At 33.9% G+C, this 26,441-nt stretch overlaps 1 protein-coding gene across 1 annotated transcript; it reads left to right on the top strand.

Moving 5' to 3' along the window:
- Nucleotides 1–441: 441 nt before the first annotated feature.
- rps6kb1a (ribosomal protein S6 kinase b, polypeptide 1a) lies at nucleotides 442–26,406 on the top strand. Its single transcript, XM_056466669.1, has 15 exons — nucleotides 442–770; nucleotides 3,059–3,102; nucleotides 3,204–3,321; nucleotides 5,248–5,316; nucleotides 6,742–6,889; nucleotides 9,626–9,683; nucleotides 12,578–12,678; nucleotides 12,792–12,882; nucleotides 13,256–13,346; nucleotides 16,371–16,478; nucleotides 16,574–16,636; nucleotides 16,737–16,814; nucleotides 16,903–17,010; nucleotides 20,647–20,759; nucleotides 23,160–26,406. The coding sequence occupies exons 1-15, from the start codon at nucleotides 699–701 to the stop codon at nucleotides 23,422–23,424; spliced, it is 1,527 nt and encodes a 508-aa protein (XP_056322644.1). The 5' UTR covers nucleotides 442–698; the 3' UTR covers nucleotides 23,425–26,406.
- Nucleotides 26,407–26,441: the final 35 nt, after the last annotated feature.

The following is a 26,441-nucleotide window of genomic DNA, read 5'->3' as shown; positions in this document are numbered from 1 at the left end:
GATCAAATTAATATTAGGACGGAGACATAACAAGTCTGTATTTGAGGTGAAGACTATTTTGAAGTGACTGTGATATTAATTTCCGCAGTCTATATTGCGGAATGCCAGCATTTCTAAACTGATTAGCGGATACAATCTGTAAAATAGAATCACACACTGACTGATATGAACTATTAACTCTAATATATACTAATTCTAATATAGAGAGTACATACTTTTATTGTCGTGCTTATTTTAAAACATGATCACAAGACCGATTGTGCAATAACTCTGAAAGTCGTGACAAGTTGTTCGGAGCTATGGACACAAACAAAACATTATCTAGTCTTTTGTCGACATCTATTGGAAACTCAGCGGTACTACACATAAAACCAGCTTCCTATATAACCAAAATGACGTGTGCTTATATTTTACACACACTCTTACCTCGACTTTGAATCTGTCAGAGTAAAAAAACAACACATTCGTGTGTTTGTTTGATTAAAATTGTTAATATGTTTATTGACTTTTGTTTTACACATTTCTGAGCATGCGCACTGACGCCCTGTGACATTCTGATGATCGTTTACCGGTAGTTGATCTCCGTTGGGAAACATTGCGTACCGGAGCCGGTTATGGCGTCGGTGAGTCGTGCTGGATCATGAGGTGTTGGGATTCGTCTTTATTCAGATATTGGAGAGTGTAAAGAGACTGTGGCCATGGCTGGGGTGTTTGATATCGACTTGGACCCGCCGGAGGACAACGTGTCAGATGAGGAGCTCTCCGACGGGGTATGTACCCGTTAACCGGCTCGGTTTCAGATTTTCCGCATTGACTGAACCGGCTTGAGAATAGAGCCAACACCTTACCGTTTTCAAATCACGGTTTAAAAGTGCTATGACTGTACTATGGTAAAGTGCTAGGTGACAGTACCGTGGTACGTCAGGCCATTATATAATTGACAAGTTATCACACATTTAGTCCAACACATTAAAGCAACTTACAATGGTGTGTCTGAAAAAGCTTAGGATAGTCAACATATCTCCTTTTTTAATCACGTTTTAAAGCTTAAGATTTAAGGTTTTTGTCTGGTCTAATCTGGATATTAGCTAGTTCAGGCTAGTTATTAAGATGGTGGATCTTGAAACGTCAACAAACCATCTACTAGCTAAAGTTAGTCATATCAGATATACCAGCTGATTATTTAGAACATAATAGCTGGTCAGCAAGTAGTTGATTAACTCAGACAGCTAAAAACACAACAAGCCTTCTTTTCAGAGACCTATTAATTGAGGCTGATTGTTTTAGTGGACTGTCACACTTTCTTTAGTTTAACATTATAGAAGCTTTTTAGCTGAGACCGTGCTCCTTGGTATTTACAAAATTCATATTTATAGCTACCAGCATGTTGAGAGTTGAAATAAACACATAGAGGCAAAACAAAATTGTAGCTACCAAATATACACTGAGATCTCATAAAGCAAATTGGTAATCTGTGCAAGAATAAACATTGTTTAGAGCATTTCTTAATCTACAGCCTCAGCAAACAATCATGAGTGCGTTTTCAGTCATGACAATGTTTTGTTGCAAAGCAAAACAATTGTTCACAAACTCACTTCAGCTGATGGTTTGTTTACAACTATAAAAGGGAGGAAATATGCTGTATTGTTCATCAAAATTGTACTTTTTGTGTGCTTTTCCTGAATCCAGCAACCTGTATCGTGTAGTTGTAAACAAACTGTGTTAACTAACACATGAGTTTGGACCAAGCTGTCATGAACACACCCAAGGCTGTGGATAAAAGATAACAATGTTTAAATAATCAGTTTCTCACACATTATTATCATTTTGCTAAATAAGACATCAGTGTGTCTAGCAGAACCGCAGGTAATTTTATTATTGAGCAGTTCCAGCATTATGGATGCAACATATGCAGTTAAATCTCAAAACAGAAATTCCTAGAGAGAGTATATCTTAAGATTATATTGAAACATCTGCTTAAATTTTCAAAACTACCAACCACAGAGTTATGGGAGCAGAAAAAAATATCCATCTGTATACATTTTTTATATTTTAAATGAGGAAATAAACATGTGTTATGGATGTGACCAAAAAGTCTGCGAGTTTACAGTAGACAACATAATTCTGTGAATTAAACTGCACAACCCAAAAAATAATGCTAATCAAAAGCACAAGAGTTGTCTCACTATAGAACAAAATGATTGATTTTATTTTAATTGACATTTTTTGCATTTATGAGGAAAAAGCTTCGTTATGGATGTGACATCTCTCCATTATGGATGTGACAGATGTGAAATTGACACTTGTGTGATTTTGATAAATCAAATTTAATAGTTTGAAAACATTGACAGAGTGTTTTTAAATCTCTGTAAAATACTTGCTTACACAAAAAACAGTTTTGATATTTGGCAAAAACTAAATGTTTTTGATGGCAAGGTGGACATTTGCATGGAATTGCTCTATTATATATAATTTAAATTGAATTTTTACTTTTGAGTCAAAAGTTCCACTAGCTGCTGAATTGTGTTTTTTTCAATCACCAAAGACCACTGAAAATGTGTGTTCTAACCAAGAAAATAAGTCGCCTACATTTAGGATGACCAGAGGGTTATAAAGTAACATACAATTTTCCTTCTTGGGTGAAGTATCATCCCTTTAAACTTGATTTGAAACACCAAACCTCATTGATTGCATAATCAATGAGGTTTAGTGTTTGACATGTTTTTTTGTGTCAAAGTTTTACACCCGCTGTGCTCTTGCATTGCCACTGAAACAAAAAGAAAACATTAAATATCCATTGCAGGTCTGAGTTGCATTGGTCAGACACTCTCACTATTGTTAGACTGGGTCCTGTAATGTGATAATAGCCGATCAGTGACCTTGATACTCCGTCTGGTGCAGGAGAGCCAGTACGCATCAGTCACTGCTGTAGATTGAGCTTTAATGGCTTTGGCAGATCTGCACACTGTGTGTATTTGGTGAATTGCTGCACTGCACCTAAAAAAACTCTGTAAACCTTCCAAAATCACAAAACAAATGTTCTTTTTTTTGTCCACAGGCCAAGATTAATGAATATATAGACCCGTGCAGCGGTTTTGAATTGTGAGTATGTCAAAGTGAACAAGCTAAATTATATCCGTTGTGCTCTTTTAAAAAATCTGTTATCCTTAATGAAATTTCTCTGTTTGAATGTTTTGGAGCAGTATGGAAGATTGTGAGAAGTTTGAGATCTCTGAAGACAGTGTAAATCAAGGAACTGAGAAGATTCGTCCGGAGTGTTTTGAGTTGCTTCGTGTTTTGGGTAAAGGTGGATATGGAAAGGTAAGCAAGACTAGCAGTGTTTGCTCACTGCATGTGACCAAAATACAGCATGTATTTTGGACACACAATGTTGGCCAGAAAATAACAGTTCAAAGCTGTAGTTCAGAAGTTCTCTTGTACTCAACAAGACTGCATTTATTTCAGGAAACATACAGTATAAATAGTAGTATTGTAAACAGTGTTGGGAAAGTTACATTTAAAAATAAGTAATTACAAATTACATCATTACAGTTGTATTTAAATTACTTTTCCAAATAATAAGTCTGAAAAGTAATTAAATTACTCAGTGACTATTTTAACTACTTGACTAAATACTGTTCAATATCCCTATAAATCTCAATGCTTGAATTAAATTATTCTAATTCTTCAAATCGGAGTTACATATGACATTTTAGCTTTTTTAAAATGTTATACTTAAGCATTTTAATAACAAACATAACATTATTTAGCTAACAAACTCAATTATTCTGCAAAAAGAGAAAGAAATTTACCTCTGAAACATGAAAAGTTTCAAAGCAATGACGAAATATTTCATAAAAACAATATAAATTGTCATTAATTTTTTACTTGCCTCATTGTTTCTTAAGCATGTGCAATTATCTTGATAAATGTAATCTTTTGCTATAAAAATAGAATTATTATGCAAATTTTAATTAAATACAATTACACTGTATTTTAAAATGTATTCACACAGAACAGTTTTTTGCTATTTTAAAGGAAGTACATTATAAGTAACCCATTAAATGACTTAAAGTTGTCCTTGCTTTACAGTTTTCTGTGAAATAAGTAATTTTACTACAGTACCTAGGGTTGTCGCAATACCATTAATTTTTGTCACGATACTATACCAGCTGAAGTATCGTGATACCAAGTAGTATTGTGATACTGTAATTCATAACTCAAATCCATGAAATGAAGAAAAATGTCAGAAAAACTATATTTTATTTGTTATAATAGGCCTACTTAAATTGAATGTATAATTCCCTTATTATTGAAAAAAAACATTTGCACCTCTGCACCTAAAATGTATTCGTACAACAACAAAAAATACATTAAAGATATAAATTATACCAAATGAAATTTGTTACAAAAAAGCATTTTTCCAACAAGCTTAGGCTATATGAAGTGGTCAAAAATTGTTCAAAATTCAAAATTTCCTTTGCGAGTCGTTTTTTTTTAAAGAGATTGTCATGATTGTTGTTGCTATTAAATCACTTTGACAGGAGCAGAAATGAATGGAGTCAGGTTCAAACTGAAGCATCAGAAAATGCAATAGGCTACCATATAAGGCACGAATTCTACACAGTTTTGCAACCTAAGAGGCTTCATAGACTATTAAAATAAAATGGTCTATTGTTGAACAAACATGTGAGCATTTTTTTCCACATGCAACATTATGTATAATAGACAGACCGTTAATGACGATACTACTGTTGACAAACTACAGTGGCACTGCCAGTATTTTGGAGCCATAGTATGACGATACTACCATAGTAGCGGTAAACTGTGTAACCCTAGTACCTAGTTGCATGGTAAATAATTACACACAATGCTGATTGTAAATTATTCTTAAAATAACAGTTTTTTCTAAAGAAAAAAAGTAATTTATTTATAAATCGTCTTGCAGGCATTACTCCAGTTTTCATTGTCACTTGACCTTTCAGAAGTCCTGCTAATATGCTGATTTGGTGCTTAAAAAAACAATTATGATTATTGTTCATGCTGATGTAAGAGATGCTGTAAATTTCTTAAAACAAAGACACAAAAACAGAAAGACTTGATTAATTCAAGAGTTTGTTTGTAGATTTAAATTTTCTAAAAATGATTGTACCAGACCAAGCCGTTTTTACCAGTCTTTTGACTTTTGTTTGGGTTAACGTCATTTGTTTTGTTTGCGTCATTTTTTCTGTTGTTATATTAAAACAGGTTTTCCAAGTTCGCAAGGTTGCTGGGGCAGCTTCTGGGAAGATATTTGCCATGAAGGTCCTGAAGAAGGTATGGCCCTGCATATTTTTCCCCATATTCATGATTATTTAAGTCAGCATGGGCTGGTTCTGCTAGTTAACAGGTTTTATTGGTGTGGTTTGCTACAGGTCGGTGAATAATGTTTTAAGGAATGATTAATGACACGTAAACAGTGCCAGTAATGTTTTAGTGTTTTTCATTTTCACATCAGCTGCTAAAATGTTTCAATCTTTTATCAGACAAAGATAAATTACAATATATTTTAAAAGCTGAAAAGTACTTAAAAGTCTTGTAAAAAACCCTAGTAACAATCGACTTCTTTCCGAAGAGTATTTCAACAAGTGCCCTATAAAAAGTTAATAACAGAATCAATTATTTTGACACTTTATAAGTTGATCATAACAAAACAACACACAGTAACACAAAATGTTTTCATAACACAATCTATGAATATGATGCAATGTCAGCTGACCAAGTGCCTACCCACTAGGGGTGTGTAATAAAAAAAATTATCTAAACATTTTAATGCTTTTAATATTATTGATAATTATAATTAAATAATATTTTGTCTGACATGGATAAATATGACACTAAAACTGCCAATATGTGGCAGAAAATCTGTTGTAGATCTGTTGAAAAATAGGTTAATTCAGGAAATAAACACAAATGTGTTGGAACTACAGTAGTCAAGATTTGAAGTGGATCAAAAAAGATTTTTCAAAACAAGAATGAGCGCTGTTAAATATTTTTAGAGAACTTTGATGAAAGATGATGGTCCACTACAAATGTTAATATTTTCATTATTAAAACAGTAAACGGAAACGCTGTCCTAAATGTGACCTTATCAATGTTAACTTGTTTTTTTTTTAACTCTTGAATACAATCAGTATCACAGTTACAGTGGGGAAAATAACTCATAAAAGCATATTTCATAAAACTTCATACAGGGGAATGAATTTTTATACAGGGGAATTTTGTTTTATATAATTTATAGGGAATTTAAGAACCATGCTTATAGGCTTCATCATGAACTCTCAGTGTGTTTTGTTTTGATATAAGTGATACACTCAACAATGTCTGCTCACCTTAAAAAAAACAGCTATTGTATTATCGTAGACTATAAATGTCTTCCACCAGGATGCTGCTCTGTTACTATAAGCATATAGTGGCCTCTATCCTTTAAACTACTGTAGGAAAAAAGAAGAAGAGCAAACACAAAGGCAGTGGACACGGTTTAATCATTATGAGACTGATGCTGCATTAGTCGATTAAAATGATTTAGATTCCATTCCTAAATTAGATTTACACATTTGTTTATTGCAACAACAATAAAAGCATTAATGACACCGACCTGATGAGTTCAGATCGCTGATTAGATGAGTTACAGCACAAGTGTGAGTTTCCACACATCATTTCTTAACACTTAAATTCTGTTGCTTTTGTCTGTTTCAACAGGCCATGATTGTACGCAATGCAAAAGACACTGCTCACACTAAAGCAGAAAGAAGCATCCTGGAGGAAGTTAAGCATCCCTTCATTGTGGACCTTATATATGCCTTTCAGACAGGAGAAAAACTTTATCTCATCCTGGAGTACCTCAGCGGTGAGTTTAGCACATGTTTAGCAGCTAATCAGACTAAAATACATTTTTTAATAAAGTTAGTAGTTAGGTCTGTGCAATATGGCAATATATATCATAAAGCTGAAATAAAAAGTTTATAGTTTCATATTGTGGTCTATTATTTATTTTGTAGTGCTACAATATTCATTGTTTAAAGTAATACTTTTTCACGATTGAAAAGTACATTGTTTAATTTTTGCATTTTATTTTATCATATTTTATGTTGGGCTTACTTAATTATTCATTCTATATTTCTACATTTTGAATCAAATATTTGCCCTGAGGTTCTGACTAAAGTGAGAAAAATAATCACATATAAATGAGTACATTTTTGAGTACATACTTAAAATTTTTTTTTAAGTAATTCTTCTTTCCCTTTTGCCAATACATATACAGGGGGGGGGGGGGGGGGGGGGGGGTATTAAACATGTCACCATTTTTCTCATAAAACATATTTCTGAAGGTTCTGTTGACTTGAAATGTTTATCGGATGTTGGTAACAACCGAAGAAATCCATATATGCAAAGAAAGCAAATCTAATTGGTTTACAAATTAAGTTATGCATAATAAAATGAAATAACGCAGGGAAATCTATTGAACACATGAAGAAAGGGAGGTGTAGAAAGGCAGTGAAAGCCCAGACAGCAGCTGAAATCTCTCAGTAGTTCTTCAGCAACCCTCTGCCTTTGTCATAGTAAATAAATATAGGCTGCTTCAGTCCAACATCTACATTATCAGAATTATGAAGATGAAACCAGGGTGGACATTTCAGTAAGACAATGATCCAAACCAAAGAAAATAAAGCTGTAAAATGGCCCAGCCAATCACCTGACTCAAATTCGATATTAAATACAAGTTAAAGATCATATTTGGTGGACAAGACCTACGACTTTTGAAGTCTGTGAAAAAAATAACAACTGAGCAAGTCCATTCTCCATATGAGAGTCATCTTTAAGCTGCCATCACCAAAAAAGTATTTTATATAAAATATTAAATATGTTTCAATAGTTCAGTTCATCATTATCAGGATATGAGATTATTTGCAGTTGAAGACAATATAATTGCCCAATCTGTGGAGTTTGAATTCATTTTCAAATACATTTTAAAACCTAACATTTTATTAACAAATTTTTAATTAGTATTTTTTAACAGTACATAATATTTAAATTATTAGTAATAATAATTACTAGTTATTACAAAAACTAATCCCAATGAGTACTGTGAACTTCATTTGAGTAAATGAAGCAATTTGAGCACAGTAAAACCCAATAAATGAAGAGAACTCAAACCAACTGAGAACTGTAAAACCCAATAAATAAAGAGAACTCAAACCAACTGAGAACTGTAAAACCCAAAAAGTTAAGGCAACTCAAATCGTTTTGAGAAATGAGTAGAATCAACTTTCAATCAATTTTGAGTTAACTACACTCATTTAATTTGATAAAGGTGACTTTTAGGTTTTTACCATGTAATAGTAGTTGCAACAATATTCACTGTAAAACCCAACAGTCAACTTTATAAAATGTGTAGTTAACTCAAAATTGACTGAAAGTTAATTCTACTCATTTGAAAAGAGTTTTGAACTCACTGTTGGAGGTAATGAGTTAATTAAATACCTCAATACTTCAATTAAAAAGGAGTAAGTTCACAGTACTCATATAGATTCTTTTTTTTTAATGAAATGGTTTGTTGCAATCGGTTTCCTCAATCGGTTTGAGTTGCCTTTACTTATTGGGTTTTACAGTTCTCAGTTGGTTTGAGTTCTCTTCATTTATTGGGTTTTACAGTTCTCAGTTGGTTTTGAGTTCTCTTCATTTATTGGGTTTTACAGTTCTCAGTTGGTTTGAGTTCTCTTCATTTATTGGGTTTTACAGTACTCCGTTGGTTTGAGTTCCCTTCATTTATTGGGTTTTACAGTACTCGGTTGGTTTGAGTTCTCTTCATTTATTGGGTTTTACAGTTCTCAGTTGGTTTGAGTTCTCTTCATTTATTGGGTTTTACAGTTCTCAGTTGGTTTTGAGTTCTCTTCATTTATTGGGTTTTACAGTTCTCAGTTGGTTTGAGTTCTCTTCATTTATTGGGTTTTACAGTTCTCAGTTGGTTTTGAGTTCTCTTCATTTATTGGGTTTTACAGTTCTCAGTTGGTTTGAGTTCTCTTCATTTATTGGGTTTTACAGTACTCCGTTGGTTTGAGTTCCCTTCATTTATTGGGTTTTACAGTACTCGGTTGGTTTGAGTTCTCCTCATTTATTGGGTTTTACAGTTCTCAGTTGGTTTGAGTTCTCTTCATTTATCGGGTTTTACAGTGCTCAGTTGTTTTGAGTTCTCTTCATTTATCGGGTTTTACAGTACTCGGTTGGTTTGAGTTCTCCTCATTTATTGGGTTTTACAGTTCTCAGTTGGTTTGAGTTCTCTTCATTTATCGGGTTTACTGTGCTCAAATTGCTTCGTTTACTCAAATGGATTAAGTTCACAATACTCATTAGAATTAGTTTTTGAACTTAAGTGGTTTGTTGCAATAGGTTTTCTCAAATGGTTTGAGATATCTTAACTTTTTGGATTTTACAGTGTAGTTGTCTAATAATGTCCTCTGTATGTATTTCAGGTTTGGGTTGTGCAGAAATAAATGTGTATATAAATGTGAATTTGGACAGTTGCATAAAGTAGGACTTGCTTTTAGACAAAGTATCTGGAATGAGGTTGTTGTTTGTGTAACAGGTGGAGAGCTGTTCATGCAGCTGGAGAGGGAGGGGATCTTCTTGGAGGACACGGCCTGGTGAGTGAGCCCTTATTACTCTTATCAGGATATTGATCGTTCCAGGGTCAGGATGACTTGTCTGATATCTGCTTTGTGTGTACAAATATAGTTTGTACAGCTGACCCAAATGTTGATTTGATGCTTTGTTGGAGCCAGTGTGTGAAATGTATTGTCCAATTATTGGATTCAATGACCATGATAATGTGATATTAAGATTTTTGTAATTTAGATTAGAGGTTTGTGGTACAGTGGAGAAAAAAACTAAATATTAAAGAGATTAAAAAATATATATAATTTTATTATTTGCATGCTGTTGCAAACGTGGGGGCTGTTTTTTCCCCCTTGAACTTTTATTTCTGTTGCACTTTATACAATGTAGAATATGTCAAAGACCCTTCACTCAAGTGAACAGGAAAGTGAAGCTATGACAATGACAGTTTTTGGTGAAAAATGGTAGAATGCTGGTGTAGTTCTAGTTTGTTGCAAACTGATTAGGTTCAGTTTAATATGAATGGACTAAAAGTCTGCAATATAAAAAAAAAGAGATTAACATATATATTCTAACATAAAGTTTTCGTTCAAATGTAAATAAAAGCTGAGGAATATTTTTTCCACATTGCAACTGATGTTTACACATGACATCATTGATAACACGCGAAATTCAGATGGAGGGCAGGAAGTGGTTCTTCTGCATTGGAATCGCTATCAGAACATCAGAATATTTCTGTTTTAATGTTGTTAATTGTTTAAAGCAGCCAAAATAAGAAATACAGAACAACTTTTATTGAACTCCAAAAGTTTAGCTCATAAAGGGGAGAAAATTCCAGAAACTTGCTGAAAAACGGAAGAAAAGGCGGCATGTAATTAACATTCATTTAATATATTTATGTGTACAAACTTTTTTGAACGCAATAATTCATTTGACAGCACCAATAAAGATTATATACAAACCTACCTATGTGTATAAAAATGTCAATGTGTTATATAAAAAATCAGATACCACACTACTACACCATCACATACACACAATCCAGGAGAATATAAATAATGAACCCTGCCATGTAATCGCAGTAATATAATTGTTGTATTAATATAATACAATTAATATAATTAGTATAGTCACAGTAATCAGCAATATAAACAACCGTAACGTGAACATCGAGATGCGCAACAGCGGTGAATGTTTGTTGATGGTAAGTTCATCGACAGAACAAAAAAGAAATGCAAGCCCTGCGACAAAACTAGACGGTTATTATTGTGGAACACTTTTCCCCTGTACAAAAATAAATAAATAATAATGTAGGCTTTTGTATGCTTTCATCAGTTTTTTCGTGATGTCTGGAAGAAATCCGGATGGGCAAAAAACGATAGTAATTTATAATAAACGTGTTTTTTAACCACATAGTAAAGTGTATAATGTGTACAACTCTTTGTTAATGAATGCTACAGAATACGGTAGCATAGTAAACTGTTTAACTGTAATAAATACTGTAATGCTAGTGTAAACTGTGATGCATTGTGATTATAGCATAGAAAAAACTGAAGCCTATTGAATAATTTGTTTATTACTACAGTTGTGTTGTACCACAGCAACAATATAATTACTACGAGAGTTTAATTCAAGTAATTATCTATAATATGCTTCCAAACACTATAGTATTTACTATAGTATTTTCATGTAACGTAATTATACAGTATCTACCGCCTCGATGACAAATATATTTTAGTTCAGTAGAAAACTCAGCCTTCTTCATGATATAAGGAACATACCCAACATGTGTGTTTATTTTCTATTCATATCTCATTTGAAATAGGGTGTAAATCGCAAAAATACGGACTTTCCTCAATGCCTCCTATTAATTTTTTTTTACTTCCTGCCCTCCATCTGAATTTCGTGCGTGGCCAAAACAAAACTTGCTGGTTGAATAAAAGTAACTTCTAAGTCAGAATTTGCCAGGGGTTTAAACAATTTCTGACTATATATATATATATATATATATATATATATATATATATATATATATATATAGTCAGAAATTGTTTAAACCCCTGGCAAATTCTGACTTAGAAGTTACTTTTATTCAACCAGCAAGTTTTGTTTTGTTTATATATATATATATATTTGTGTGTGTTTGTGTATATGTGTGTACATGTATGTGTGTACTTGTGTGTCTACATACATCATGTATGTATGTGTGCATATGCTTATATATATAGTATCACTTTACAACTTTACAATAAGGTTGTATTATTTAATGTAATTACTAACATGAACAAACAATGAACAGTACATGTATTACAATATTTATTAATCTTTGTTTTCAGTGGTTGTTCATAAGTTCTTGATTGTTAGTTCATGTTAGTTGTTAGTTAAATTTTACATTTAATATATTGATTTTATTTTCCTATATATTTTAAAGAGTACTTGAATAAAATAAAATTTATTTTGTATTGCTTATTTGTTTAATGTAATCAGTATTTTAATAAAATGATCAATGATGGCGACACGGTGGCACAGTGGGTAGGGCTGTCGCCTCACAGCAAGAAAGTTGCCCGCCTGGGTCAGTTGGCATTTCTGTGTCGAGTTTGCATGTTCTCCCTGTGTTGGCGTGGGTTTCCCCCACAGTCCAAAGACATGTGGGATAGGTGAATTGAATAAGCTAAATTGGCTGTAGTGTGTGTGAATGCAAGAGTGTATGGGTGTTTCCCAGTGCTGGATTGCGGCTGGAAGGGCATCCGCTGCGTAATAGCATATGCTGGATAATTTGGCGGTTCATTCCGCTGTGGTGACCCCAGATTAATAAAGGGACTAAGCTGAAAAGAAAATGAATGAATCAATGAAATTATGAATTAATAATTTTTTGAAATATTATTTCTTCTTATTGTTTTTTTGTTTATACATCAACTTCCAGCTTTTACCTGGCAGAGATTTCCCTGGCCTTAGGTCACCTTCATCAGAAGGGCATCATCTACAGGGATCTGAAACCAGAGAACATCATGCTAAATTACAACGGTAATTATACACACACTCATCTCCGTCCTTTTATCCCAGACAGACAGCCAGACACTCGGCTCGCACCACAGTGTTTTCAATCTCTGAATGCGCTCGCTTTATTCTCCTCACAGGTCATGTCAAGCTGACAGACTTTGGACTTTGTAAGGAGTCGATTCACGACGGTACCGTCACACACACCTTCTGTGGAACCATAGAGTACATGTATGTACAAATCCAATTCAGCAGCTTCATTATTCTACTATAACTTCTATAATTAAATAACTTGCAAGCTGTTGTAAAAACAAGTTCACTAATTCTAAATATTGATTACATTTATGTTACTTTGAACTTCAATTTAAATGAGACTGAATATTCTTCTTGATGTTGTGTCCTCTTCAAAAGTGCAGTTCATCGAGGTCAGAGCCTCCATCAATCACGTCTGCTGAAGGCTCATTTAGGGCCTCTGGTGTCAGTTGGGTCAAAGTCAAAAAAAAGACAGCGGGCACAAAAAAATTGTCTGGTTTGCTGGCCTTTTCTCTCTTGGTGCATTCATTTGGTCTCTCTCTTTGTTTCTCTTGTCCTCTCACTCTTTTAGGGCACCAGAAATCCTCACCAGAAGTGGCCATAACCGAGCTGTGGACTGGTGGAGTCTGGGAGCCCTGATGTATGACATGCTAACAGGAGCTGTGAGTTTCTGATCTCATGTCTGCTCTCTGATTTCATGCTGTTGTATTAATGTTTAACATGATGGAATAAATTGGGTCAATTAATTGTGGATTTTATCTGTAGGTAAATATAGGCATACAGGTTCAACTGTTCAGTATTTTGAAAACATTTTTACAATATCTGCATTGTACCATAAAAAATATGGTTTAGGTTGGTAAAATTGTTATAAATGTTTTTAGAAGTCACTTAGGCTCACTAAAGCATTTATTAAATCAGAAATATAAAAACAGTATTATTGTGAACTATTCTGGTAACACTTTATTTTAAGTACTAATTCCTACTATTAACTATTGGCATATTAACAGGCTATTTTTAAGATAATGATTGTTTAATAGTACTTACAAATAGGCCGGTATAAGATTGTGACTATATGATAACCTTGGATAAAAATATCATGGTATTGTGATTACTGCTCTAAACTATGTTCTTTTTAAATGTCTGAGTAAAAAACTAAAAACTTTTCCCCCTTTGAACACAATATATTTTATTTTGAGAAAGATTTAAAATATTCTGGAGCAGTAAACATGTCAGGCTAAATAATTCAAATGCATCATCAACTTCTGCTGTCTTCATTAGTTTCAAAAACACAGATTTCTTTTATTCAAACGGCATCTTTGGATATCTTTTCTGCTGGAGATACTGTTGTTCTGAAAAACAAAAAAACATTACACATACTTTAGGAACGGTCTTACGGGAAATTTGGTGGTTTTAAAACCTTGACTTTTCCAAACCACGGTATACCTTGAAAACGGTTATCGTCCCATGTCTACTTACAAAGCATGATCATATTCTACATCCCTAATCCTACCCAATAAACCCAATTAATTCCTTACTAACTATTAATAAGAAGCTAATTAGTAGTTTATTGAGCTGAAAGACTTTTAGAAAAAAAGCTGAAAAGCTAATGCTTTATTAGCCTAATGTTTATTGGTTTATTAAGAGTGAGAATTGTACCATAAAGTGTGACCGCTATTCTTTTAATTTAAAATTCTTTAGTCTAAAGATGACATTTCTGTTTTAATATATATTTTGGTTGATTTACGATTTATAGTTGACATAAAAAAAAATTATGTTTTATAATTTTTTTTTTTGCATAAAATAACAAAACCGGTGCACTGTGTTCAGACATGTTTACATTGACTTGCAGACAACACAAAAGCATGTGTTTTAGCTTTAGAATTGTTAGGAACATAATATTCGCAACAAATTCACTTTTTTTGTTATTTTCTGAGAGCAAAAGCTTTTAAAAGGCATTTTTGTATTGAAATGTTATTAGACCTTTACAGAATTAATAATAACATTCCACTTAAACGCATGCCTAACAAAAAAAATCCAGCCAGTCTATAGAAACTTTAGAAACATAGACATACACACACCTTGTTCTTTTCAAAGGTCATTTTAGGCCACTGTACCTTTGTCAAAGATATTCTTTTACACAAATAGGTTACAGGTACAGGTTTGCCTTTAGGCATTTGTAAATATCCCTTAAATAAAAAAACAGTCAAATCTAAACCTGCTGCCATTCATCATCACCTCCAGTTTGCAGTTTATTCCAATGAAGACAGACCTGCACATTATCGCTAGACGTGGAAGACACTTTTAAATCCATGACAAGGATATGTGTCAATTTATCAGAGATAATCCCTGATGAGTTAATCTGTTGACAGAGATTTTGCAAATAGTTGTCAACCTACTTTCTGACCTCTGTGACACACCATTTTGCCTGGCTAAATCCAAAATAACAATGATGAAATCATGTTCAAACAGTTAATGTAAATATTTAAATGAAAATTTAAAGTTGCACAAAATTATGACCAAAAAGGTGAAGACGTCTGAACAGAGTACTTGATGTGCATATTTGACATTTAATCTATTATTCTAATTAAAGAGTTACTCCTCCCTTCTACTAAGTGTGGACACCCTTGGTGAATAAATAAGAGCAAAGAAGGCTTTGTGGCCTGATGTTGGAAATAGGCATTTTAAATTGTATAGATTCAAGTGGTGCCAATGTTATTTGCAACGGTTTGTTCTCAGTGAGAGCAGAATAGAGGACATTACAACTTCCTCCCATTCAGAAGTATTTTAACCCTTGTTTATTGTTCAAACTGACTACTCTTTCGTTATGTTAGTGGCTGTTTTTGCCTCATTGGCTTTAATTATAACAACATTTTTTGATTGCAAAGCCTTGACACCAAATAATCATGCATTCTTGATTGTTTTTCTTGTTGGGAAGAGGTGAGATTTTTCAATTTTTTACTGTTGATCATCAGTTGGCACCATTAACCCTTTAGCTAGGCCTGGGTAAAAAGTTTCTGGCTTTTATATGGAGTTCTATGGAGTAAAATGGCAAATTGTAGTGTGTATGCATAGATACACTTACTATAATTACTATGTCCTGAGAGCTGGGGTGCTTATTTTGATTCTTTCAGACATATCAAGGTAAGTGGGAAGGTCTCTCGCTCGCTCACACACACACTCACAGACACACACTATACTCCGAATAAAAGCCAGAAACTAAGCTCTTTTTTTGCACTGCAACTGATGATCAACAGCAGAAAATACTAATGTTATCTCTTTGCAACAAGGTAAACCACCAACAATCAAGAATATGATTATACACTGTCAAGGCTTTGCAATCAAATAATGTCATGATAATGGAAGTCAATGGGGCAAAAACAGCCACTAACATAACGAAAGAGTAGTCAATTTGCCCAGAGTGTGTTGTTTACTTTTTACAAATTTCCATGCATATTCCCTAAATATGTGTCTAAAATCATTCCATTTGCTGAAATGCAGGGAAACTTGTGGGCAAAGTAAGATTTAAAATCAGCCCAGAGTGGATGAAAATGTCCCCAACAGCACAAGGGTTTAAAACAAAGAACGCTTTATTGTGAATATTTTAAATATCTCAAGCAGTTGTACAAGGAATACAAACTTAAGTTTACCCAAACTGCTCTTTAATGTTTAAACCCTTTTACTTTCAGCCGCCGTTCACAGCGGAGAATCGGAAAAAGACCATTGACAAAATCCTGAAGTGCAAACTAAACCTTCCACCGTACCTCACCCAAGAGGCTCGAGACCTCCTCAAAAAGGTAAAAGTCTTGAATCAATCAGTTTTATTTCAGTCTTTATTTTCAGTCTTATTGCTTAATTAAATTGAGTTTGTGTGTTTGTTTTTTGCATCCAGTTGCTGAAGAGAAATGCATCGGTACGAATAGGAGCAAGTCCTAGAGATGTTTTAGACATCCAGGTATCTGCTTTTCTAATACTTTGAATCTATTATCACGCATACCTGACATTTCCATATATAGTGGAGTGTTCTGTATTTTTAAAAAAGTATTTGTTTTTAGCGCCACTCTTTCTTCAGACACTTAAACTGGGATGATCTGCTGGCTTTTAAAATTGATCCTCCATTCAAACCCTTTTTGGTACGATCAACTCGGCAGATTTCTCTTATTGCTTATAGTCATGATGTTGTGTTGGATCACATCACCTCACTGATATCTGTTTCTGCAGCAATCCGCAGATGATGTTAGCCAGTTTGACTCAAAGTTCACTAGTCAGACTCCCGTGGACAGCCCTGATGACACGAAGCTCAGTGAAAGCGCCAACCAAGTCTTCCTGGTGAGTCTGTGGTACTTTTTAGGCTAAATTTATCTTCGTGTTGACAGACTCGACACTATATCTCTGTGGTGACTCCAGCTGAATTGCATTTATGTTTGTGCATTCATCAGATCATTTATCTAGAATGGATTTAAGCTGTAGGATGTTTATATTTAATTAAGCATGTAGTTAAACTGTGATGTTTTCTATTTCTAAACATTTTCAAAATTGATTTATTTCCATGATGATGAAGTTGAATATTCTACATTATTTCTCCAATCTTCAGAGTCAAATAATCCTTCATAAATATTTTTATTTGGATCCTAGCACGATCGCCTCACAGCTCACAGCTAGAAGGTCGCTGGTTTAAACCTTGGCTGGGTCAGTTGGCTTTTCTGTGTGGAGTTTGCATGTTCTCCCCGTGTTCGCGTGGGTTTCCTCCGGGTGCTTCGGTTTCCCCCACAAGTCCAAAGTAATGTGGTACAGGTGAATTGGGTATTCTAAAATTGACCGTAGTACATGAGTGTGTATGGATGTTTCCCAGTGATGGGTTGCAGCTGGAAAGGCATCCACTGCGTAAAACATATGCTGGATAAGTTGCCAGTTGATTTCACTATGGCGACCCTGAATTAATAAGGGGACTAAGCCAATAAGAAAATCAATGAATGAATGATTTGGTTCCCAAGAAATATGGAAAACATGAAATTTGAATAGTTTGTAGCAATTTAATTGTCCTTACTTACTTACTTACTTACTTACTCCCAGGGCCAATATCGCAGTTGATATTTAACCACAACATCTAGTTTTTATGAGGTGGGTTGTAAGCCCAATGCTCAACCCCCATCCTGGAGGACCAGGACATACACACATAAACTACGAAATATTTAGCTTACCCAATTCACCTGCAGCACATGTCTTTGGACTGTGGGCGAAACCGGAGCACCCAGTGGAAACCCACGCAAACTCCACACAGAAATGCCAACTGACCCAGCCGGCGCTCGAACCAGCGACCTTCTGGCTGTGAGGCAACAGTGCTATAACCACTGGACCACCGTTTCAAATTTTAATTGGTTTCCACTTAATCTAATGTACAGTAATATACAAAATACATACAAATTCTTTAGAGTTTAGAAAAACATACTGTTAAGAAAATTAGAATAGATATTTAGGAAAACTATAACAGACGCATAAAGATAATACTAAAGAGCACAACAGGGTAAGCACAGTCATAGTTTAAGTGAAGAAATGAAAGTCTCCCATATATCAACTTCCTTATTAGGGTGTCCACAGAGTCTTAAAATGTTTTAAATCTCAAAAACAAAACTTTAGGCCTTAAAAAGTCTTATATTTACTGAAATGTTGTGTTGTTGGTCTTAAATCTTTTTTTTACATGGTCTTAATTTTCCTTTGTTCATGTATTGCTACCTGATCTGGCCAACACCCATCCAATCACCAACAACCCATCACTATAAAACTTTTAACTTTTTATTTAAGAATGTAATTTTTAACTCTATTTATCATAATGGTTTAATTATTTTTTTTACAATAACATTTGTTTAAAAGTGTTCCATGTATTTACTGCTGAGGACACTGACCTGGACAGATTGTTGTGCATACATTGTTTATTATAGTTTTTAAAACCTTTCAAATATAATTTTTAAGAAAGGTTATGTTGAAATAAAGTGTATGTCTACAACTAGAGCTTGCTTGTTTTGACACAATATTTAAAATATTTAGCTCAGAATTAACTAAAACAGTTTGATTGGGCAAATAAAAATCTTTTCTAACTGGGCCATTCGACAAACTCTTTAGCATTTAACACTGTATGAGTGTAAAATTTTATTCATAATGGTCTTAAAAACGTCTTAAATTTAACTTGCTGAAACCTGCAGAAATCCTGCTTATGATCACCATTAACATTTTTTCCTATGACACACTAAATCATGAATTCCATCCATAATTTAAATACAGAGCATTGAATGTCTTTTCAAAACCTCAGTATTATACGTGCTGCTGTACTTATGCCAACAGCTGTAAGGGAGAACTCATCATCTGTAATATGTGGAACCTCACTTTTATCACCTAAAACACATAAACGGGTGAAAGAGGAATATTAAATCCCAGGCATCCACCTAAATGTCTTAACGCAGATTGCCAAAATGGTTGAATCTTTGTGCACTGCCATAAAGCATGGAAGTATGTGTTTACATATTCAGAATTTATTATCGTCCAAACATTACATTTGGATACTGTTACTTTTAATCAACTGGATGCATTGTTTATTTCTTTTAATTGAATCACTCCAAACCTTTAAACTTTAGTGTTTTTTTTTTTGTTTTGTTTTAGTTTCCAAATACTGCCTTTTTTAACTTATCTGAAGTCAAAACACTGGTATTGTGTGTTGTAAAAAAGAGTAAAAATGTCTCAAAACACAGCACTTTTCTCATTATTTTGACCAGTTGTCAACTATTCTCTAAAATAACAAGATTTTTATTTTTAAATTGGGAAAAAAGATTCAACGCTAGTTTTTGTAATAAAACAAAAATAAAATAGTCTCTAATTTGTTTCCCAGTAGTATTATATTTTAACAAATGGATGCTTATTTATCTAATTTAATGTTACACATACTACAAGCGTAATGATAACAGATTTTCTTCATAAATGTAAACTATGTGCTTTACAGGGTGTCTGCGGGGCCTTAAAAAGTCTTAAATTCACTGTAATGGTGTCTTGTACGTCTTAAATCATTTTAAACAGGTCGTAATTGTTCTTTGTTTATGGAAAGCTACCCATTCGATCCAACACACATCCAATTACCACCAATACATCTCAATAAAACATTGTGCAAAACTCTATAACTAATATTATAACAGTGTTGGGCACACATTAGTTTAAAGAGTTTAAGTGTCAAATTAGGACTTAAATTTCTTTATATGATAATTATGCAAAATAATCTTATGTCGAAATGAAAAACAAGATTATTTTCCTCACCCCATTGGCAAATTATTTTGCTTGTTTTAAGGAAAAACTTATTATTAAAACTTAAAAAAGCATATTATTTCTTAAAACAAGACAATACGTTTTGCTAGTCTAGAAAATGCTTCTTGATTTAAGATTTTAGATATTTGGACTAGAAAAGATTTAGCCCTATACAAGTCTGAAATTTTATTCTTAATGGTCTTAAAAATGTTATAAAAAGTCTTCAATTTGACTTGGTAACACCTGCGGAAACCCTGGCTTTAGAAAAACAGAACAATATTACTCACCACCAAGGCCTTGCCGTACAGGACACTGTTACCCAAAAATAACCCAGAGGAGGTCTCAAAATTTGTTTATACACCACTTGGTCTGATTACCATCAGCATGCCATGTAGAGCCCTCAAGAATGCATGTGAGATCAATTTCTGTCTTCCGACCTACATTTTGAGTGTGTCATCATTGTACATGTGGTAAATTAGTTATTTTTCCAGACACATTTACGAGAAGGGGATAATGTCTGTCATCTGGTCTGTATTATTATGGTTTAACTGTTTTTTCCAGACCTTTTTTTTTTTTTGCTTCGTCATAATTGCATATCCTCTACACATCTATTTTCTTTATTTTGTCAACCCAAACACTTTTTTATTTAATCTCTTCTCGGATGCCATCTTTCCTCAGGGCTTTACATACATAGCTCCATCTGTGCTGGAAAACATCAAGGAAAAGTTCACTTTTGAGCCAAAATCCCGGTCACCTCGCAAGGTTCTGGGAAGCCCAAGAACACCAGTGAGGTAATCTGTTTGTTTTTTCTCATTCCACGAACGTTTCACACTGTTTAAGTGTTTGGTTTTATAATCTTGTAGGGCTGGGTTAAAATAATATGGATAATAAAAAGGATTTAATTATTTATGATTTTCCACTCTTATATATGATCTTTCACTCTATAGTTTTATGAGTTATATTTGAACATCTCTGAATTCAGTTTGATGAGATCTAGTCGTAAACAACTTACATTTATGAACTGGTTGTTATGGTTGCACACTGAAAGATTTTAGTCAATACAGATAAAGTCCTTGTGGACGATTTCAATAGATGAAAAAAAAAAAAATTAAATAAAATAAAAAAAAAAAAAATATATATATATATATATATATATATATATATATATATATATATATATATATATATATATATATATATATATATATATATATATAAATAAAAATCTAACCTGATATTTTAGCAGCTTTGGCTAAACAATTAACTTATTCTTCAATGCGGAAGTGCATTCGTTTCAGCTGCCTATGGGAGAAATGACTGGGAATAATAAACGGCAGAAAACGGTCAAACTACTTACTCTACAAACAAGTGTTTGCATGACAATACAGACAAAGTAGAATATTATAATAAGAAAATATCAGTTTGCAACACCAAGCAGCAAAATGAGCTGTTTTTAACGTTTAAAAAAGAATGGAAGTGAATGAGACCGGAAGTCTCGAGCCAAAAGGATTCAAATGGCTGCGCCCACTCGTACGCAGAGAATAAGGTGAATAGTAAACATTTCTGAAAGAGTTTTGAACTGCTTTATTATTGTATAAAAGGCTTAACCAGGGTCTAAGGTTAATAATTTAACATGCTTGATAATTTATCCTTCTGATAAATATTGTGCATCCATACTGGTTTTTAGCTCCTCTAAAACATACAGTAAATAAAAGAAAAGAAATTAAACGTATGCATTGTTACTTTAAAGTAGTTTAAATTTACTATTAATATTTACTCCCCTTCAAATAGTTCCAAACCTTTATTTGTGTCTTTCTTTTCGACTTTGAAAAAGGTAGCCATTGACATCCAAAAACACATTATGGAAGTCATTGGTAGGGCCAGAATCTGTGGACATTTTTTGCTATTTCTGTGGAGAATTTTGTAAACAATATCCGCACATTTAAGTGAAATGATTTTGGGAGTAACTAAAAAACTTAATATATTAAATAAAAATAATACTTTTTTAACTTATATTTAATTTTTACAATGCAAATCCAATTAGATCCACTTAATTGTAAACAAAGCAAGTCTCTTATATAATAGATCTACTGAAAGACAGAAAATATTACTTTAAAAACTGTATTGTAAATAATCATATCAACATTTTTATATTAGTCAGTAATATTACTGAAGTTAATTTAAAAACGGAATAAATTTACATGCCCTAAAAATCTGCGGATGTCTGCATGTGCAGATTTCATGTGGGAAACAAATGGAGGGTATTGAACTGTTTTGAAACAATTAGACGATATGTAAATGATACCTCAAACATCCCTTTAAATACAGTGGTCTCTTGTTATTCGCGGGAGTTACGTTGTGAAAATAACCTGCAATAGGCAAAATCAGCGAAGTAGTTCACTTTATTTTTTACAATTATTATAGATGTTTTAAGGCTGTAAAACCCCTTATTACACTCTTAATACACTTTTCTCAGACAGGCATTAACATTTTCACACTTTGTTTAAAACTCTCAAAGTTCAAACCTTCATAGAAAAATAAGTATTATAGAATGAAACTAAAGATCAAACCCATTTGATATTCATTTATTTAATCTGTAATGGCACCCTACAGCCGCGTAACTTCTTCCTTTCTTTAGCATGTTGAGAAGTTCAACTTTTTGTGTGATGGTTAGCATCTTCCTCTGCTTTTTGGGTGCTACCGCAGGTACATACGGTACCGCACAGCACTTCAGAGTCACACTGCTAGCGATCGAAGATTTGTTTAAATTTGTCAAGCTGAACGCATTTTGTACAGTACAGGAGACGCGGCATGGAGGATATTGATTGACAATAGTTAACAGCCAGTCAGGTCACAGAACACAATGCGCTGATCTGGTCATAGAACACAATGCACTAAAGAAAAAAAGCATGTCAGATTACATAAAAAAAATCTGCGAAACTGCAAGGCCGCGAAAAGTGAACTGCATTATAGCGAGGAACCACTGTATACTAAAACCAAAAATCTAAATATGTACCAATTCCCAGTCCTGTAATCTTCTAGTAGAGAATGCCATTGATTTAGTTGATCACTTTTACAATGTCGACAAAAATGAGAGCCAAGTCCAAGCTTCTGCATGCTACAACATGCACATCAGGTCAAGCACACAAACAAAGATCCATAACCCATAATGCCATACCTGCTTTTTCCAGCCCGTTGAAGGCTGAAGGGGAAGACGGTTGGTCTCGAGGTCCACTCTTCCCAGAAGTGACCACCTCCACCTCCTCCTCTCTCCTGCCGCCCACTGGTGCACCAAAGCAGGCGTCTAATGTGGAGCAGATGGACATGAGCAGCAACATGGAGGCCTCTGCCCCGCTCCCTATCAAAAAACCACTGGGATCCAACACCGGATCCTTCATGAAACAACCTCATCCAGTGGGCGGCAGGAGACCCAAGCATTTGAAAATGAAGCTTTGATGAACATCTTTTGAGTTTTGCACTTTAGGAATTAGTTCGATTGCCCAGAATGCCTTTCTGCACCCGGTTTCAATCTCGTAAATACTTGCCACCTCACACAAGCATGCAGAGCTTGTTCAGGGTGTTGTTGATCCAAATGCTGCTTGCTACGAAAAACACAGAGACCACTTTTGCTTGTCAGGTGACCCCGAGCATGATATTTACTGTTTATTCTTTATAATTCATGCTCGTGCTAAAAAACAAAGCAAGAGATAAATCATAATATCTTCTGATCTATATTTGGCGTTTGCTCTGAGATTGGGCTGCTTTATAATTGTGTTTTTTTTGGGATGGGAATTTTTTGGGGGGATGGGGATAGATCAATGAAAAATGTAATTTACTTTTCCGCTAGACATCACTTTTTTTTTCTTCAGTAGAATATTAAGGAATATTTTTAGCTGAGTTCATTGGTAATTCATAAAATGACAATGTCAATGAATGTCAGCACTTTGAGAGTTGAGAAAACATATACAGGCAAAATGAAACCCACAGACTCTGATGATACAGTAAGGACTTCTGAAGAGAAACGGTCAATATGTCTGAGAAACTGTACATTATTTACCATTCTTACCTTTAATTTCTTGCACAGACCAATTGTTTCGCTTTTACAGTATATGGCTTCGGTGTATCATCAGGAGTCACAGGTATTCATTTTGTATTGCCTGCATATGGTTTTTATGACTCTTAATGTGCAGATAATCCCTAACTTTCTGACCTCAGTTTGAGCGAAACATCTTTAATGTCATACTGAAGAGAAAAAGGTGGCCTGAAGTAGAATAAATCAACAGCCATATATTATTTGCATGAATTATCCCTCAAAAGGGATAAGAGAAGATTCTTTATATATTATAACCGAATTTAATTTGTGATGTGACTTAATTCCCTAGTGGTGTTAGCCTAAGCTACCAACTGTGATATAAGCTGTTTTTTTCTTTAGTATTTTGCAATGCTCTTTTCTGTACGTTTATACAGCAGTGTTGAATGATTTCAAAACACCTCTGTTCTTGATTAATTTAAAATTCATACATTTAAGTATGAATCTACCTTGCATTTACCTGCAACAGTCAAATCACTGTTTTTAGCATTATTTTTCCAGCTGTCTGACGTACTTTAGTTTCCAGAATGCATCATTCTGACCAAAGAATACTTAAAATAGCAGAGAACACAAGAAAAATAATCAAGTGTATAAATACCTCTCAGCCACATCCACTGACATTAATATGCTGTTACACTTTTGTGGAAAATAAGTGTATATTCACTTTTCAGCTTCACCTTAGTATTAAATACAGCAAGGTAACAGATCTGAAATCGTTTCAGTAAACAGTAATTCATAATTGTATTTATTTTTTCTCCAAAATTGTGTTTTGGTTTTATTTTTATCTATTTATTTTCTCTTCATGTGCCATTTGTTTTTGTAAACTATGCAAATTATTTAATCACCACAGTCAAGAATGTTGTTCAGGATTTTGCTGGATTAGGACGCAAAAACAAAACACCCTCCTTTAATTTGCATTATACAGTGTTTCTTTCTATGGTGGTGTGGGAGTAAAAAATATAGTTTTATTTTTTTAATATAATTCAGGATGTACATACACTATATAAGGGAAAGATATCTACTGGGTTATATACGTGTAGAAATCTGTGGTGGAGGGGAAATCCAGAATATTTAAGCATAATAAAACAAAAAACCTAAATCAGTATTTGATTGCTGTATATATCATATACATTATTCATCATTGTTGGTGCTCTTTTCTTGTGATATAATTACAGTAGATACAAAAAAAGTGGGATAATGTGAGACTTTAACCCGGTTGGCGCTGAATCTGCATTCTTTTACATGCAAGAAAGCTTTATTTAGACAAAGCCGTCGTTTACTTTATCACAGGCATTCCTGTGGTGGTCAAACTGCTGTATTATATTCATAACTGAACATCCTCATCAGTAAAACTGCATTTAGCATCCCCTTTTTCCAAAGGAAGCATAAAAAAGGCTGGCTTTCTTCATTAAAACGATGTTCTGTTGTGACACTGGTACTCGCTGTTTGAATGTGATGTTAACCTCACATCCCCCGATTAAAATTTCAGTCGAGTAGATTGCAATTGTGGTCGGACATTAAGAGGCCATTGCTCTGACTGAATTGTATGGAGTTTACACCAGTTTCCATCAAGCCAATAATTGGCCGTACTCACTATGCACAGAAAGCAGGATTTCGAATATCTCAAGCTGTCAAATACAGTGCCTACTGATAAACAACAGCCTGCCGTGCCGCAGTGCTTAATGCTCTGTAATGGCGTCATATGAAGGCCTTTGACCAGCAGCTTAATTAAATAGCCTCATTATCGGTACTTTGACCATGGAAGCGTTGCTTTTTGCATTTTTCTACGCTGTTATTGACCGCTTGTTCAAACGACGCAATGCTGGCTGGACGAAAAAGGTTCGTAATGTGTCGTAAATGGCTTCGTGTATCACTTTATTTGACAGTCTGTGGTCATAATTTACCGGGAGACTGGGTTTAAAACCTCTCAACCGGTCTTTTGCTGATTAACGCAGTCACGTTGGGATATTAAGACGTAACTCGGTGCTAAGTGTTAATGGTTTAGGTTTTTTTTTTATATCTTTATTTCAATATGCTCCTATAAAAATCTAATGTGGTGTGTAATTAAGCTTTAGAAAGTGCTGAACCGAATCTGATCTTGAAAATCCTTAGGTGTTGGCGATAAATCCGCACTAACCTGCTGGTAAAAATGATTAGAAATGCTGTCAGACAGTGCAACGTTTGGGCTCAAAACAAACTTAATGGTTTAAACTAAAGTATTGAATGAAGAGATTGTGTGTAATGAGTAATCTGGTGTTCTGTGATTGCTAATGTTTGTTTTGAAAATCATTTGAACTCAATCCCTGGTCAATTCTACACAATCAATAAAGTTTAAGAGTATTTATCAAGTTACTGTCAGATTTACTGTGAAAGTATTTCACTG

Source organism: Danio aesculapii, chromosome 10 (genome assembly GCF_903798145.1).
Source record: "Danio aesculapii chromosome 10, fDanAes4.1, whole genome shotgun sequence".
In the NCBI taxonomy this organism is placed as follows: domain Eukaryota; kingdom Metazoa; phylum Chordata; class Actinopteri; order Cypriniformes; family Danionidae; genus Danio; species Danio aesculapii.
This window is presented reverse-complemented; position numbering and strand designations above follow the sequence as displayed.

Coding starts and splice junctions, on each gene's coding strand:
- rps6kb1a (XM_056466669.1), top strand. CDS start 699: ATGGCTGGGGTGTTTGATATCGACTTGGACCCGCCGGAGGACAACGTG. Junction 771..3,058: donor ATGAGGAGCTCTCCGACGGG/GTATGTACCCGT, acceptor TTTTGTCCACAG/GCCAAGATTAATGAATATAT. Junction 3,322..5,247: donor GTAAAGGTGGATATGGAAAG/GTAAGCAAGACT, acceptor ATATTAAAACAG/GTTTTCCAAGTTCGCAAGGT.